We start from the raw sequence: 18,532 nt of genomic DNA, 5'->3' as shown, positions 1-18,532 counted from the left end.
GTTAGCTATATTTTAATTAAAAATCTTTAAAAATTAAATAAGTAAGAACAAATGAGCAGATTACATATTGGTCATGTAACTCATGCTAAGAATGTCTAGGGAAAAGAGGCCTGCCATGTACTTATTACCCTAATAAAGAGATGACCATAAGAAGCATAAAAATGTATGTTCAGGCTAGTTATAGGATTATTCTCTACAATAGTGAAAAAAAAAAAAAAAAAAAAGGAGCCAACCTAAACATTTATCACAAGGGTTCAATTAAATAAAGTATGATATATTCATTGAATTAAATAATGTGGAATTAGTTAAAATAATGTAGATCTTTGTTTACTCATGTGGAAAACTGCTCATGACTAATTAGAAAAAAAGCCAGTATAAAAATCTATCACATAATCTCATTTTTGTTTAAACATGAATATAGATATATGTGCATTACATATCTATCTATTCACATAAACTTACACATATATATAGAAGATACATACCAAAATATTAATTGGTTATATTTCTAGCTATATTTTTAAATGACCTTTGCTTCCTTTTAAGACTTCCTTACTTTTTGGAATGAACACATAAGTTTCCTTAGTCCGAAAAACACAAAGGAATTTTTAAAATGTTCATCACATTTGACTTTATACACACACAAATTTATATCCATTTATTCAAATCACATTTACCAAGTACCCATGGACTAGGTACTACGGATACATGGGTCAGTAAGATAGTACCCGCCATCCTTATGACGCTTAGTCTACTGGGAAAGCAGACACAAATAATTATACGGTTACCTCATTTGCTTCACTTTGTTGCTGTTCCTTCTTTTTTCTTCTTTTCTCTCTCTTTTTCTCATTTGTAGTTGATTTGCTTGTTTGAGACTTTCCAGTATTCTGACTTTTGCCTTTTCCAGGCTCAGAATCAGAACCACTGCCACTATCCACTTGCAACAGGGCAAAGCGAGAAGCAGTAGTGGGAACAGAACTAAGAACTGCTGAGGCCATTGCAAAGGCTTTTCTTTTAAAATACTTCTATCAAGAATAATTCCTGTGGAAGGAGAAGTAAACAGATGAGTAAACATACTCAGTAAAATTGTTCAAGATTCTAGGACAATAATATAAATTATTATATATACAAAGATACATACACATTTTTCCTGACACAGATTTAGTAATATTTGGATTCATACCCATAGTCCAACTGGCAATGACATAACTTTTTAACTTAAGTAAACAACATAAAATTATATAATAGAAAACAGAAAAATGACATATTGAAATTTCACAACTAGTGCAAGACTACCACCAATATGATATATTCATTTTTCCATATACAGTTTTCAATAATTCATGATTTTCCTCTATATTTTAAATATACTGCTGTAATATATACATCTTTTTGAAGAACATCCTAAATCAATATGGTTTAGAATAGAAAAGTATCTACGTGTTTATTCCCAACTTCCAACACAGGAAAAAAAATGTAGAAAAGGAAGAACAGTCTTATATACAAAATGCCGCCTTAAGTTTGAGTCTAGAGACTGCTTATAAATCACAGAACTGACAGCAAAATAGAGAGCCTAAATTCTCTCAACCAAAGAAAACTTTTCAGTATCATCTTCCACATCATCTTTTAGTTCACTAGCCTCAGTGCACCCTACTGTTCCAAGCATAGGTGGGAATGGTTTCATTTAGTGTTCCTTCAGCTTTTTAAGAATCTTTTAGACTTAGGATATTGAAGGTCCTCTAGTAATTTCTAACCTGAACTGCTTAGCTTTACAGATGAGGCAAGTAGCGCCTAGACTGGTTAAGTGACTTCCCTAAGGTCATTTTGCAAGTTAGTGGCAAAGTCGGACCTGAACCTAGAAATGCTTAACTTCACTCTGCAAGTACATAGAAGATTTGTAACGATTAGAAGACTAAATATCCTTTCAATGCAAAAGGAAAAAGATTTTCTTCAGAGATTGTGAAACTCAGAAATTTATTTCTATTTGTAAATGTTATCAGGTACAAAAATGAATAAAACATTAAGTTTAAAAAAAATAAATGAACACTCCAAGTACCCAGCACTAAGAGTAACAGAATGTTAACCCACCCCATGCCTCTCCCCAATAGTATCGCACCCCCCCACACACTTCCCAGTCAGGAGATAACGATCCTTATTTTTGTTACTTATTCCTTTGTTTTTCTTTATAGTTTTATGATGTCTGAGTAACAGCGCTCATGTCTAAACAAGCTAGTGTCATTTCCACAATATCCTATTGTTTATACAAGTCCACCCAATTCAGTGCGGGAGGGAGCTAAGTACAAGTGTGAACACTTGGCGGTAGGGATCATTAAGGTCCATTTGAAAGCTAACAACACACTATAGTTTGTATGTTTTCAGGAAGAAACAAAAATGAGAAGCATGTGTTCAATCTTCCATCTTAACCTAAAAATCTAGAAAATTATTTGGAAATCTTTCAATATTTTTTGTTAAACAATGAAGAAAAATCAAAACAAGAGTTCATATTTGAAGATGTCATTTAATAGTTACTAAATCAAAGTATTTTTATTATGATACCATGTTAAGACCTATTGCTTCTATGCTCAGAAATATGCAAATCCAGATAAAATACCACAACATACAGAGGTGACATCACACTGATAAATTATGACATATTTTCAGGTTTCAATTTTTTCCTGTAAGCACAAGAATTGAGTTATTACAAGGGCAAAAAAATATTACAAAAGGAAAAAAAGAAATTCCAGACTAAAAAATATTATGCAAAACATTAATTCAGCTTAAACTTCAACGTGCCACGTTAAAATCCTATAAGTTTTAGTTGCTTTGAACACCTTAGGTACAATAACCCAACGAAGTTGTTCAACAACCACTACTATATTTAACTGTTGGGACTATAAATTGCTTGTGGCAGCCATTCACAAAATATTCACCTCCCCTTCCTGAAGCAGAATTATGTATCACTCTGCTACCGAATGCAGGCATGACCATGTGACTGACTGGCCAGTGAAATGTAAGCTTTAAAAAGCTTTAAAAGCGGGAACACAGTTCACCACGTTCTCTTTTCCCTGCCTCTGTGACTGTAGAAGCATATGTTGACATGGTGTCTCCATCAGTCAGCTTTGATGGAGTCTGAAACCACAATAAACAAAGTCTCCTTACTAACCTGGGATGGATATGTTGCTTGAGCAAGAAAGCAACTTTGCTGCTTTATGCTGCTGAGATTTCCAGGTTGTTACTGCAGTATAACCTAGCCTTACTATGACTGTTATTTTTCTTTCTGTGGCATAGGGCAGAGCTTTCTTACCAGTGTACCCTCAGATAGTTTCCCTTAGTCCTTGGAGCAGCCAAGAAAACCCTGGAGAATTCCAGACTCTGAGCCAGTCACCACCAGACACAAGCAGCCTCCCCCAAGGACAATTGCTGCACATGCTGCTCTGTAGTTATTTGTCAACTGTGACAAGAGAAGTGTTCAAGCCCCTGGAAAGCTCCTTTATTAGACAGCTGCAGAATGCACTGCTGCCCATCATGGTACATAGCCCCATGTAACTGTTGGAAGAATTTGTGTTCTAGGTGCCCAAAACACAAGGTATGCAGTATAGGGAGCAGCAGCTGCTGTCAGGAGTAGGGAAGCACAAATTCTAGTGAGCAGGGTTCCAAGCAATGGCCTGAAATCTCTATATTCACAAATAGCAGACATTTCCCCCTACTGGCCAGTGACACTCCTTTCTTATGGCATAAAATCAAGCTGTAAGGTGACTGCTCAAACAATGCATATGCTTTCTGCAAATCAGACCTTCATTATTATTTTAAATGCTTGAAGTCAAAAAGTCCAACTGAATTTGAACTCTTCATTTTATAAGAAATTTTGTATTACATTTTCGATGAGAAAAGGCTTTAGATTCTTTAAAATAATTTCAACTGTTATAAATTATTGATTGGTTATACAACAAAAATGGTTTTGATTTTTACTACCTACTCATTTCCAAACAAAATTTCAATGGAAATTCAATTAGAAGAAAGATTTTAAAAGTCTGGATCAGGAACTGTATATTCTTATTTCATGGATAAATTTCATTTAAAATTTCAGGTTCATGAAAGCAAGCACAGTCTTCTCACTACAAATCCTGAAAAGATTCTGAAGTTTTCTATAAATTCAACAGTTAGTATCTTTCCTAATATACTTTCCTAATAATTATACAAATGTATTTTGTTTTACCTATCCTAATCATTTACTATAAAGAAAATGTAACACTTTTTGCCCACCCAGTTCTATACAGACACCATAGCTCTCCTTCCCAGTTTGGAGACAATGAGATGCCTCTGGTTCTTTATGTTAGTAACGCAGAAGTCACGTGGCAAAAAAGCACTAGTACAAGACTGCTGACCTGGAGCAAGACAGCCTGGTCAACTTGCTGCTTACTGTGAGCCCCTGAGCAAGTACTTGACCTCTCAGCTTCCTCGTCAGTAAAGGTGGGACAAGAACGCCTAGCTCACTGAGTAGTTGTGAAGATTAAAAAGTTATTAGGTTGGTGCAAAAGTAATTTCGGTTTAAAAGGTTAAAAATAGTTGCAAAAACAGAAATTACTTTTGTACCAACCTAATAATAACGAAGTGTTTAGAACAGTAGCCAGTACAGCAGGAATACTCAAATATAAACATCTACTGGTGTTCTTACTGTGATTAAAATATGTCTTGAAGTCCTACAAGATATAGGAGAACTGGCACAAACTATTTAAAAATTAGGCTAAGCACATCTGACTTCATTGCAAAAAGTGTTTTGAAACTTAAATCAACACCTGGCCCTTCTAAAAGCTAAGGTTTTTTAATCTTTGATACGAAAGGAAAGAGTTGTTAGGCATTTAGAAGCAGTAGTAGAGCAAGGAGCCACTGAAAAGAGTCAAAGGCCTAAAGATTATACCTAATATACTACAGAAGGAAAACACCAATTTACCTGAAACCCAAGAATCACAGTAAGCTCTACATCTTAAACAATGGGCACACAAATGTTTCCTGAATGAATGAAAATAATAAAAGACAGAAAAACAAAGTGAAAAGAAAGCACTAGAAACAATACTGTTAAACTCAGAAAAGAGTCAATGATAAACACTCAAAATACAAAATCATTATTTTTCCGAGGAGGCAGCTACCATATATGCTACACACCAGCAACCCATGTATTAAAATACTTTTTTACCTTATGAAAGGGTAGAATGGACAGGCGCAAATGCTCACCTATAATGATCCCTTGTTTGGTTTGGAGTAGAAGTACAAAAAAGGAAAACAGGACAGTGGCAGCTACTTATACTATACTTTATGTAATAGTAAATATTGAAGAATAGCTCTACTTATCAGCTGAGGGAGTAATGATATGGGATAACTGGAAGGGTTCAATTATCTTAGCTAGGTGCTGTACATGAAAACATCCAACATATCATCTAGCTCAATAGCCTTGAGAGAAATCTATACAACTTGTCAAACGGTACACTAACCAATACTTCAGAAGTGGAGGAAGGGGGAAATGTAAATTTTAAATGAAGGAAGAGAATAAAAATACAAAAATAATCCCCAATCTGTAAATATGTGTATTATTTGTATACAAACCAAAACAAAGAAAATGTATGGGACTATTCTTTATGCTTATTTTCCTTTCTATAGTTTTCACTATTTCCTCAAATATTCTATAATGACCATATTTTTTCTATAAGAAAAAAATCTCATCTTGAAAAAGGCAAATGGTCATCTATACTTAAAGGGTAAGCATGATGCAATCAATGTAATATTGATTTTTTTTTCCTGCCCTGTATCAAATTTAGAAAGGGCAACTACAGGTCAGAATTGACAATGACGTCTTTGGTTCTTTATGTTAGTGATGCAGAAGATAAATGACAGAGAGCAACTGCCAAAGACTGATTATGTTGCATGTTTTTAAGAGAATATTAGCTTCATTAACAAATTTTTCAGAATTTGCAAAAGAATACTCATGTTATACAATCCAGGAATTCATTTAACTTTCTTTGAAAACCCTGAAGAGAAAAAGGAGTAACTAGGCAGACCATGAAAACGGAAGGCTTCTTAAAGATATTATTTCCGTGTACGGCTCGGGTTAGTATTCTTTCCTTCAATCTTGTGTCCTAAACTTTGGAATCTCCATCTACAGTCATATTGAAGAGATATTACGATAAATACATTGAAATAGAGCTCTTCTCCTTCTTCCTACTATTTTCCCTTTCTTTCTCTCTCTCACAGTCTTTAAAATCTCCAACATTTATATACACTTAAATGATATGGACTTAATGAAGGTATACAATGCAAAAAATTAAGTATAGTGAACATCCACTAGGCTACCCACATTGGTCAGATTCTGAATATGGTGGCTAGAGTTATATATTAAACTGACATTTACATATTACTAAAATATTACACAAATTCGGTTTTTAGTCCTGAAAGCTAATGATTACTTCATTTGTTCCACTCTTCCCCTTGAGTCTCCTTTTAAAAATAATTTAAAGTCTAAGTTAAGTAGTTGAAGGAAGGCAAAAGAAAATTCACAAGATAATTAAAAAACAAATGATTCAGGTCAAAATGCACAAGAAATACAAATAAGTTCACAAATATAAATACATAGGTAGCTCATCACTTATAAGTGTAATAGTCTATAATTTCTTAATGATTTCCATTAGTAAAAACTATTAATTCTTCTACACTTGACATCTCAGCAATGTCAAATTATAGTGAAGTCTCCATTTTATATATACTCAAATCACCAATTATTTGACATTAAATATTATAGCATATTTAGGGCTTTTTATAACTGTTCTTCCTCAGATTTTGCTCCAGGAAAACAAACTACCTAAAATTTCCTGAACACATGTTTAGTTTTACTTGTTCGTATCTTTCTGCTATTCCCTTTGCCTAAAATGCTCTCCATCTCTTCCACTTAAAACTTGTATTCATTCTTCAAAATCCTGCTTAGGTGCTAGCATCTCTATGAAGCTTTCTCTGACCTGCCCCTTGAATGAGTCATTCCTTCCTCTGTAATATTTCTGTACTTTATATTCACTTTTATCAGTCAATGGATTTAGTTAAAATTATCTGTTTACTGCTGTGCCTAGCCCCCTACAATCCTGATTTCAACATCCTGAAAGGAAAGGTCCTCTTCTTTCTATCCCTAACAAATACCCCAGAACCTGGTACACAAAAGATAAATTTACTGAATTTGGATTTTAAAAAAATATTTACATTCCCAAAGTACAAAGCTATACATACATTGAAAGATGTGCTCTAAAATAGAATGTAGAGAAAAAGAAAACGCAAAACGCACTACAAATAATCCCTAATTCCCATAATGCAAATGTGAATTCAAGATTATTAGCAGTTCAAAGTTGTTTCATTATAAATGCCATTCTACCAACTGATTATCACCACAACTAATTTTGTTTAGGAAAACATAATTGGTATTACAGTTGATTGAAAGGATTTAGGCTACATCTGATGCTTAAAGTAAACTACTTCTAAAAATGAATAGCCTAAACTGCCAGCAGCAGGACTTCAAAATGGCTGGTACTATTGGTCTCCTCTACCAAAGTTCTGAGGACCACTGCCACTATGATCTCATCCCTCTAGACTATGACTTCTCTAGATGGTAGCTGTAGCCAGACCTCAGTCCTGAAAACCACAATTAGGGCACTTCAAAACTGATATATGTATAAAATCCTCAATCAAGGACAACTAAGTTTATTCCATTTTATAAAATGAATGACAGTCATCTTCTATTAACACTATTAACCAGTTAGTCCAATAAAAAAATAAATACAATAAAGATGCCAATTAGTGTGGTCTTGCTCAAATGTAACTTACATTTAAAAAATGGCATCAAATGAAATGGCACTGAGCATCAGTGATTTAATACCTGGTGAAATTTAAAAAATTGTATTACTTCATGTTCTGTTCCTCATATAACACAACTAAACAATATTTTTCACTTTAGCTTCTTAAAAATCAAGGTTCACAACCAACAAGTGTCAAATGTGTACCAAAATATTGCTCCCAACACAATTTGTGCAAACAAATCACATAAACTTAATGGGTTTGCTTTAATTCCCTTTTTTCTTCATAAATACTGCCTCCTGTCTCCAATCAGAAGCGCCTAATTTTCCATGGGTTGAACAATCTAAGCAAAAAAATACAAGCAGGTACTGAGTAAGGACCTAAGGGATTCTCCCCCTGAATAAACCACATGTATATTCATTTGCCCCGGTGTTCTTTTAGTCAACTTCTAGGTTCTTAGCTTTTGGTCCACAGACTGAAGTCACTCTTTGGTACCTTATAGATAAGTTTGTTGAAATCATTTATGACAATTAAGAATATCTTCCTTTGATTAGGTTTGACTAATACCAACTATAGTGTTATAAACCTGTTGAGGGAAAAAACCTATATTTTCATAGATCAAAGATTTTTAATACTTTAGTTTTCCATAAAGTTTCTCTAATATTCCTCGAGCTGCAGTCAACTTTATTAAACTGATGATTCGGGTTACAGCCAAAAGTACATTTACTACATAAATAGAAAATACTGAATGGTGTAGAAAAAGAATTCACTGGCTTTTCAGTAAAAGAAAGACGATTTTTCATTAGTGCTTCTAATGAAAGCTGCAGCATCTACTTAACTGTAAAATATGGTTAAGAATTAAAAATCTAAAAGAACCTGGAAAGAAAAGACAATTTAATAGGCCATTTTACTCACTACTGTTTCATATCTAGTAAGCACCCTAAGTGCTAGAGATCTAACAAAATTCTGATAGACTGCTTGTTCCAAATAACAGCAAAAAACAAGCAAACAAAACAAAATTAAAAAGCCCCATTTACTTTTCAATAGCTCGCGGGGAGGAGGAAGGAGCACATTATTCAAAAAGTAATTAACTATACCTCATTCACGAATGAAAGCCAAATTTCACCCATAGGCTGTTAACCGATGCTCCAAAACTTATTCGCACAAAGTACATAGAGAAAGAAACAGGGCTGGGCGAGACCTAACTCGAGCAAAGAAGCAGCTACAGAACCTGAAAGGGAGAAAACAGCGAGTCAGGTCGTCGCTCCAGAAATTTCCGAGCGCCAGGCTCCCCAGGAGGGAACGCGGATGCCCACGACGGGGAGGGGGCGGCGGCACCTGTCACTCGGCGGCCCCGCGACCGCGATAACCCCCGACCCCGGCGAGGTCTCAGGAGACGCAGCCACGGCCCCGATGCCAGGGCCTGGGGTCTGCGCAGGACGCTCTCCGCCGGCCCCGAGCCGTGTGCCGAGCTTCGGGGCCGCGGCCCTTCCCGAGGAGCGGCCCTCCCGCGCCCTCTGCCCGGCGGCTCCGGCCAGCCGGGCCCATCGCCTCAGGCCGAGTCCCCAAACGCCGAATCCCGGGCGCACGGAACGGCACAGCCGAGCCGCCACTACTACCTCAGGGGCGCCGGAGCGGACCTCCGCGAGACGGGCCCGCCCTCTGCGTACTCACCGAGCCTCCGGGCCGCCGGCTCGGCCCTCCTTTCCCTCTTACCCCGCCGCCGCTCCTGCGGCTCCCTGGGCGGCCGCACTAGGCGTTGGGACTGTGCTGGGTCAAGGGGCGGAGGTGGGCTCGCGTCCGACTGGGGTCGCGCGGCGGCCTCGCGAGCAGGCAGGCACTAACGGGCCCCGGGGCGCCGGGCCAGGCGAACCGCGGCGGGGAGCACGGCTGCAGGCTGCGGTGAGGGGCGGGGAGAGCGCGGCTGTGAGCCGAGGGCGGGAGGGAAGTCCCGGCGGCGGGGGCAGCGTGAGAGCCGCTGGGCGGGGCAGGGGCGGGGCCTGGCGCTCTAGCCGGCGCGCGCGGGGGTTTGTTTATTTTCTCGGTTGGTTGCGGCGCTGGCGCGTGGGTAGAGGTTCGCGGCTGACGTTAGCGCCCCGAGGTGGGGGAGAGGACTAGAACCACCTGCTGGAGAAGGGGAGCTACGGGGGCCCGGCAGGATCCAAACGTCTCATGTAGGCGGTGGCGCCGCAGTTTTCGGGGTTACGGGGAAAAGAAGGGCTTTCCCAGAGAGGGTGGAACGAGGGAGGCCTCCCGAGAGAATTGGACTCCAGGCCATTCCCCTGCAGTTCGGTGGCTTCACCTGCATCACGGAGAGCAGTTGGAGGGCCCTGGAGAGGAAAGGGGCCGTGGGACCTGGTGGCCCGAGTTCCCAGCCACTCTGGGCTCGATCTCCAGTTAGTGAAGTAGCAATGGTCCTGCAAACCAAGCTTTGAGTAGCAAGACCGCATCAGATCTTTGTAAGGAACTTGCTCATTTTCTCTGTAGCGTTAACATGACACTTTCACGTTATCGCCCTTGGTGCTATATCAGGTAGTAATAGTCTCATTTTACAAGCCAAGTGACTTACCCAAAGCCTCACAGCTACTAAATAGAGCCGGAATCCAGCTATACTGACTTCAAATTCTGTGCTGCTTACCATTACATCATATTATCTCACTAAATCACTTTGATTCAGCTAGTAGGAGACACACATCCTTATGGGTAAGATGCTACAGAGGGGAGTTGAGGGTGTCATTCTTGCCTTCAGAGGGTAAGGAAAAAGCAAAGATAAAACAATAATAAAGGACAAACCATGATCAAAGAACTTATCTGTCTGGGGAATCGTGAAAGGAGGCAATATAGAGAAGGCATTTGGGATTGACTGTCAATAAGATGGGGAAGGTTTTGCAGCAGTACTGGATAGCTTGAGGACATATAGTGAATCAATGATAGCCGTGTGCAGGAAAAAGCAAATGGTAAGGCTCTAGGGTATATTGAGCAGTGGCAGTGACAAAGGAGAATGGGGCCTAAAATATCAAGTGGAAGAATTTGTGTTTAATTCAGTATTTTTAGTTTTTGTGCTTTAAAAGTTTGGGGGAAGCACAGCTTTTCTTTGATCTCGCTGTGAATGGACACAAATTAGAGGTGGTAAAACTGCCAGACAGACCTGCAATATAATGAGTCTGAATTAAAGGTAGGGCAGGAGAAATTTAAAAGCATGGTTTAAAGATGATGTGGAAGCAGAATCTACAGAATTTGATAATTAATTAATTAATTGGATTTACAGCAAGAAGGGCTAGCATGAGAACGTATATGAAGGAAGAGGGAGAGAAAAATCAAAGATAGTGGAGGTTTTGAGTTTGTAGATAAGTATAGAAGATAGAAAAGACAGGAGTAGAAACTGCTTTTTGAGAGACCATTAGATTTGGACATTTTGAAGTTTTGTAAGGTTGTCCAGACAGCCTGATAGAGGTGGACACTAAGAAGTTAGACATAAAGGTTTTGAAATATGGGAAAAAGAATTGAACTAGAAAATAGCCTGGGACGTTATCAACCTAGCAGTGATAACTTCCGTGAGAGAAAAGAAGAAAACAAAGGGCAGAATATGCAGAACATCTTCTTTAGAACCTTGCTACTCAAAGTGTAGTCAATAGCCCAGTAGTACTGGAATCACCAGGGAGTTTGTCAGGAAGGTGAAATCTCAGCCCTGCCCACTGCAGACTTGCCGAATCAGCATCTTCAACTTAACAAGAACCCCAACTGATTTGTATCACATTAAAGTCTGAGAAGCTCTGAACTACATGAGAGAAAAAATAAAGAAGGGATCTAATCTAGACAAGAGAAGCCAGCAAAGAGGGAGGAGGAAGTAGGAGAACCAAGGCAATGCAAAATCTCCAAAGCAAGGTAAATTGGAGTTGCACAAAGGCAGGGGTAGGAAGGAGCGTACATCAACAATATCCAGAACCACAGAGATTGAAAAACACAAGGAAGGAAGGTATGTTTGAATTTTGAGATTAGGTGGTGTGGTCATTATGACCATGTTGTTCTAACTGAAAGCTTGGAAACTGCCCCTTTGTGATCAGGGACAGCCTAGGAATCTCATCCCCGTCAGTCCCCACGAATACAGGACATATTGAAGTAGGGTTGTGGACTTGATAGAAGGACAAAGTAGAAATTCTTTTCTAGTTGCTTCTATTTTCTCAGTGAAATAAGAAGATCGTTTTGGGAGATTGCTAATTGTCCATCACAATTTATTCTCCCCTTCTTCCTGGGCACACAGATCATTTTCCTCAGCCTCTCTTTCAGTTAGGTATAGTCAAGTCTTAAGTTGTTGCTAGTGGAATGTAAGCAGCAATGATGCCTGCCACTGGCAGGCCAGAGTTCTTGCTTCACATGTTTTTCCTTTCTGCCAGCTAGAGTACGCAGACGACTACGAGAGTCACAAGAAAGAAAGCACCTGGATGGAGAGCAGCCCACTGACCTGAAACACCCACTCTGGATTATTATGTGAGCAAGATATAAATTTATATTGTGTGGGAGCCGTAACATTTGGGGGTTTATTTGTTATAGAAATTTAGCCTACTCTAGCTAAAATAGTCATTAACTGAAAGTAAGGAGGGTAAGTTTGAGAGGGGGGAGGAGAGAGGAAGAGAGGTGAAATGGTAGTCTATGGGTATGGGAGAGGGAATTGACTAGGGAAACATAATAAGGTTTTCAGGCACTAAGGGCCCACCTGTGAGTGGTCATGAATTTATAGTGAGATCAGTGAATATGGTTGTGCATTTTTCTCCAGCCATATTCAGTTGTTTATGTACAGGCACTGAGTAGGCAGTTTTGGATTAACCAGGACTGAGATTTGGCCAGGCAAAAATGATGGGAAGAGACGGGAAAAGTAGTTGGGGGTAAAAGCAAAGGAGGCATTATAATTTCAGACATGGTAAGAAGTAAGGCTCTGAGAGGGCTGATGAACTGTGAAAATGTGATAGGATGAATAGATTGGTCTTTCTGATCGGGTTGAAGAATTGTTGGAGTTAAGGTACTATAAGAATGACCTGAAAAGATAAGAGATGGGTTGGAGTGTAGGAGGCTTGAAATTAAAATCAGAAGATCTGTAGTTGTCAGTGATGTCAAGGTAGGGAATGATCATGAGTGGGGAGCTGAGACAGCAGATGCACAAGATCATCTGAAGAATTGTGGTTAAGGAATTGAGAGGCAGTAAGTGTTTGAAAGGGAGATTAGAGATAGAGATGATAGATAGAGAGATAGAGAGATAGAGAGATAGATTATATATATATATATATATATATATATATATATATATATATATAGAGAGAGAGAGAGAGAGAGAGAGAGAGAGAGAGAGAGAGAGAGAGAGAGAGAGAGAGAGAGAGAGAGACAGTGAGATAGAGAGATAGAGACACACAAAGAGTTGTCCACAGGAATGATCATGTTGGAGTTGTGAGTAGCCATTAAGTGAGTGATAATGAGCCTGGTACTAAAATCTTCAAAGAATGAGGGGTTGAACTCTCTGAATTAGGGTGTTTAAGGCCATCAATTATTTAATATGTTCAATTCTTGCAGATAAGAGTTTTCACTTAAACAGGCACTTTAAAATTTTACTAATGTGGGATTTCTAGTTGCTTCTCTTTGACCTCTCAGATTACAGGTTTCTTTAAGAGTAACAGCTTTCTTTAAGAGGAAATGCCCATCTGTCTGTATTGTAAAACAAACACATGCCAAGCTTCCCAGTTTAAATGACTATGCTTTAAAATGTGTCATAGACTACTCTGTTCTACCTCCAAAATATATCCTCAAATAACTACATCAAAAGTGATGCTAGCTTTGCCATATCAAATAATGCACTGTAAATGTTCAAAATTGACATGAGAAATCTCAGGTATAACTTAATAAATAGGGATTGACTACAGACTGGGCAAATTAAAAATAACAAGATTACCTTTAGTTTAGAAAATGATGTACCATGTTTTCTAGCATAGGGGCTAGACAACTAGGGGTTGAATCAAAGCACCCATCTCATGGGGTTATTGTGAGGATAAAATATGTAATAAATATAATACATGCAAGCATTTAAAAGACCACTTAGCACATATAAGCACTCCAAGTTAGCTACAGTTATTCTATTATTGTACTAATATCTAATTCTTATGAAATTCCCTGTAACAATATTTGGACTTTTCCTACTTAGAAAATATGCTCATTGTATCTGTACTTACTAAGACCTAATAGTAAGGAGACTCTGGTTAAACATGGCACATTGAACACACGTTTTTCTCCACTCGCTCCACATCCCTCACTAAAATGACACTGACAGAATAAAAAAGATAAAAACCCATAAAGACAAAACAAACAGGAAAAGAGATCCCTGCTGAAGAAGAATGTCGAGAAAACTTAGGAACATGGAAAGTAGATGGATGTGTGATAACTGACTTACCAAAACTGAGAAATTCAATACCTAAGCTTTTGGAAGGGGTAGAGCCAGCCAGAGTGAACCTGTTCACATCACAGACCCCGGAAAGGCTCTGAAATTAGAGCTGCCACACACCTCTGAAAGCAGAAGTAGAGTGGGGCTGCAAACCAGAATTCATTATGAAAGCTTTATAAGGAACCGTGGGATTCTTTCTTCCCCTAATCCCTACTCTATTCCATGCTGCCTTAACTCAGCAGAAGATGGGCAGTTTACTTTCTGGAGCGGTGGACTCAGAGCTCCTCTGGACACCAGGCAGAGCTGAGGACAGGGAGATGACTCACACTCCACAGAAAAGCAGAATTAAATGAAGTTGTCTATGTTATAAGACATATCCCCCCAGCTTCGTTCCCAAATTCAGATTTAGAATGCTGGGATCCTGTAAGGAAATACGGTGCTTTCTCTTAGAGCAGGGGTATCCAAACTGCAGCCCACGGGCCAACTGCGGCCCGCAATCCATTTTTAATTGGCCTGCTGCAAATTCCAAAAATATATTTAGTTTACTTAAATAAACCAGGTGAGGCAATACGTACTTCACCTCGAGTGAGTGGCCCGGCTGTTTGTGTATTTTACCGCATATGGCCCTTGGTGATAAACATTGAAAAAAGTTTGGACAACCGTCTTAGAGGAAAATCAGCTGGTACAAAAGAAAAGGCCTACAAATAATGACTTTGAGGGTTCTATAATGGAGAATGTAGTTTGTCACCTAGCTCTTTACAGTGAAGCCCAACACTAGGCTCTAGTTAACTTTTTATCATCTTTCTTTTTTATTTTTATCAAATTTATTGGGGTGGCATTGGTTAGTAAAATTATATAGGTTTCAAGTGTACAATTCTGTAATACACCATCTATATATTGCATTGTGTTCACCACCCAGTCAGTTCTCTTTCCATCACCATATATTTGACCCCCTTTACCCTCCTCTACCACCACCACCCCTCCAACCTTACCCTCTGGTAACCACTAAACTATTATCTGTCTATGAGTTTTTGAGTGTTTGTTTGTCTTGTTTGTTGCTTTGTTTTATATCCCACACATGAGTAAAATCATATGGATCTTGACTTTTTCTGTCTGACATATTTCCCTTAGTATGATAATCTCAAGCTCCATCGATATTGTCGCAAATGGCAGTATTTCATCTCTTATGGCCGAGTAATATTCCATTGTATATATGTACCACATTTTCTTTACCCAGTCATCTATCAAAGGACATTTCAGTTGTTTCCATGACTTCGCCACCATGAATTATGCTGCAATGAACATAGGGGTACATATGCATAGATCTTTACGGATCTACATTTTCAGATTTTTTGAGTAGATACCCAGGAGAGGGACTTCTGGGTCATATGGTAGTTCTGTTCTTAACTTTGTGAGGAACCTCTATACTGTTTTCCATAGTGAAATTTACATTCCCACCAGCAGTTTATAAGGGTTTATCTCCAACACTTATTATTTCTTGTCTTGTTGATAATAGCCATTCTAACAGGTGTGAGGTGGTATCTCATTGTGGTTTTGATTTTCATTTCCCTAACAGCTTGTGAAGTTGAGCATTTGTTCATGTATCTGTTGGCTGTTTATATGTCTTCTCAGGAGAAGTGTCTGTTCAGGTCCTCTGCCCATTTTTTAATTAGATTATTTTTGTTGTTGAGTTGTATGCATTTTTTAATATATTTTGGATATTAGCTCCTTATTGGAGGTATTGTTTGCAAAGGTCTTCTCCCGTTCAGTTAGTTTTGTCTCTGTTTTGTTAATGGTTTCTTTTGCGGTAAAGAAGCTTTGTAATTTGATATAGTCCCATTCATTCATTTTTGCTTTTACTTCCCTTGCCTTTGAGGTCAAATTCATAAAATCCTCTCTAAACCCAAGGTCCACAAGTTTAGTACTTATGCTTTCTTCTGTGGAATTTATTGTTTCAGGTCTTATATTTAGGTCTTTGATCCATTTTTAATTAATTTAGGTAAATGGTGACAGATAGCAATCTACTTCCATTCTTTTGTATGTGGCTTTCCAATTTTTCCAGCACCATTTATTGAAGAGGATTTCTTTTCTCCATTACGTTTTTGGCTCCTTTGTCTCAAATTGTCTGCCCATATATATGTGGGTTTATTTCTGGCTTTTCAATTCTGTTCCATTGGTCTATTTTTTTCTGCCAATACTATACTATTTTGATTACTGTCACATTGTAGTATAATTTGAAGTCAGGGAGTGTGATACCTCCAGCCTTGTTCTTTTCTTTCAGGATTGCTTTGGCTATTCAGGGTCTTTTTTTTATTCCATACAAAGCTGATGATTTTTTGTTACATTTCTTTAAAAAATGCCATTGGGATTTTTATCATCTCATTCTTAAATGTGAGTGAATAGTCAAGGAGCTCCAGATATTTAAAGAAACCCTCTTAAATGAAAGAGCCCCTAATGAACAAACAGAAGAGAGAGGGAAGGAAGGAAGGAAGGAAAGAAAGAAGGAAGAAGGAAGGGAGGGAGGGAGGGAGGAAGGGAGGAAATATGGAGAAGAAATAAAGAAAAGAAACCAAGTAGAGCCAACGCAGGGAGCAGAAAAAGATGTCAAAATGAAAAAAACTCTCAAAAGTTTTAACTCACATATGCTCAGGATTACTGGAGGGAGGTATTCCACCAAAATAAGGGTTTAAACCAAGAAACAGAAACACATAGGGCCTGGTAAACAGGAGCTCCAACAAAGAAGAAAACAAAGAGAATTCCTGGGATCTAGGTGAAGGGAAATTCCAGGACAACTGTGTAGCGGGCCTGCAGAGCAACCAGTCCATTCTGACAGAGGATGGAGGGCTCCAGAGGGCATGTCCCCAGGGGGGAAAAATGGGACCTGATTGATAAGCTAATAATATGTTTGAACCTCATGAACAAAACTTCACAGGTCCAGTGGAACATAAAGATGATGAAATGGTGATAAGTATAAGAGTAAACTAAGCAATCCAAGAAAGAGGAGATTATAAACTCCAGGGAAAACAAAGTATTTGTGGTGGACTGTATGGCTGTTTAAGAATATTTTATGTTACCTCCCTGAAAGAGAATTATACTTCCCTGCCCTATTGATGTCAGACCTGGCAGTATGAATCACAGTGACCAATGACGTAGGGAGCACAAGTGAATATGGCACTTCCAGGCAGAAGCTATAGGAGCCATGTCTCTGCTCCTGCTGAGAGATGGGCACTGTTCAGATAGAGGCTACCACTGGCCATCTGAGTCTTGAGTGAAGACACCATAAAGCAGAATTGCAGCTGACCTGCCATTGGACATGCAGTGTGAATGAAAAGTAAACCTTTATTGCTGTAGGCTGCTGAGGTTTTTGTGGTCATTTCTTAATGCAGCATAATTAATCACTCCTAACGGATACAACACGGGATGCTGTGGATAATATGTAATAGGCATTAAAATATATGTAATAAAACTGAACAACATGATATAAATATATTGGGAAATTAGTAAATGGCATAAAATGACAACAACTGAAAAACTAAGACATGGCAGTAAAAATGTGCTGTTTAGAAATGTAGAATAGCAGAACATCGACTTTCCTTTGGGAAGCAGGCATCAGAGTTACGACACATGGAGAACGGCCTTCTGTTTATTATGAGCCTTGTAGTAATCAGATTCTTAAACTATATATATCATCACTTTGAAAAAAATTAAAATTGCATATCTTTAAAAAAATTAATGGTGAGAGGACAGAAAGTTGTAGTAGTTTTTAATTCAGCCAACTTAATAGACTGACCATTAATCATCCCTCACTAATATTAAGATGTAAGTAGAACTAATTCTTGACCAGTTCTTTAAAAATACCTTTTTGAAGAAAATTGAATAAATCAAAGCTAAACTTTTTCATTCTACCTTCACACTGTCCACTGCAAAATAGAAATGTTAATGTTGCTTTTTTAATATTTTGACTCAGCTACTTCCTTTCCTTGCCCTGATTGTGGTATTATTTATAGTATCATAATATTACTATTTATATGAAGTCAAGTGTCACTAACTTAAATTTGAAAAATGACTTACGTGAATATGGAATTATGTTATGAAAGGCTATTTTATACTTTCAAAAATAATTGTTTTTAAAATACCCTCTCACACTAGACCAAAAAAAAAATGTATTTTCTTCAGGAGCTTTGCAGTGATTAAAATCGATGTTACATATAGATAAATAGAAATGCATATAGATATAGATAATATCTATAAATTATTTGCAAATAATTATTTCTATTTGAT

General features: G+C 38.2%; 1 protein-coding gene across 5 annotated transcripts in view; it reads right to left on the bottom strand.

Moving 5' to 3' along the window:
- Nucleotides 1-9,842, bottom strand: part of GKAP1 (G kinase anchoring protein 1) — a 65,071-nt gene extending 55,229 nt beyond the window's left edge. The window contains exons 1-3 of one of the 5 annotated variants that reach the window (XM_088792789.1): nt 9,502-9,842; nt 8,925-9,058; nt 789-1,041 (exon numbers count right to left, since the gene is read on the bottom strand). In XM_088792789.1, the coding sequence (XP_088648915.1) occupies nt 789-998 (210 nt within the window). In that variant the 5' untranslated portion in view covers nt 999-1,041; nt 8,925-9,058; nt 9,502-9,842. The remainder of the gene's footprint in view (nt 1-788; nt 1,042-8,924; nt 9,059-9,501) is intronic. The other 4 variants (XM_088792788.1, XM_088792787.1, XM_019750117.3 and 1 more) reach the window with 4 other exon arrangements.
- Nucleotides 9,843-18,532: the final 8,690 nt, after the last annotated feature.

Source organism: Rhinolophus sinicus, chromosome 16, assembly GCF_057876585.1.
Source record: "Rhinolophus sinicus isolate RSI-liver-muscle chromosome 16, RSI-T2T, whole genome shotgun sequence".
In the NCBI taxonomy this organism is placed as follows: Eukaryota; Metazoa; Chordata; class Mammalia; order Chiroptera; family Rhinolophidae; genus Rhinolophus; species Rhinolophus sinicus.
This window is presented reverse-complemented; position numbering and strand designations above follow the sequence as displayed.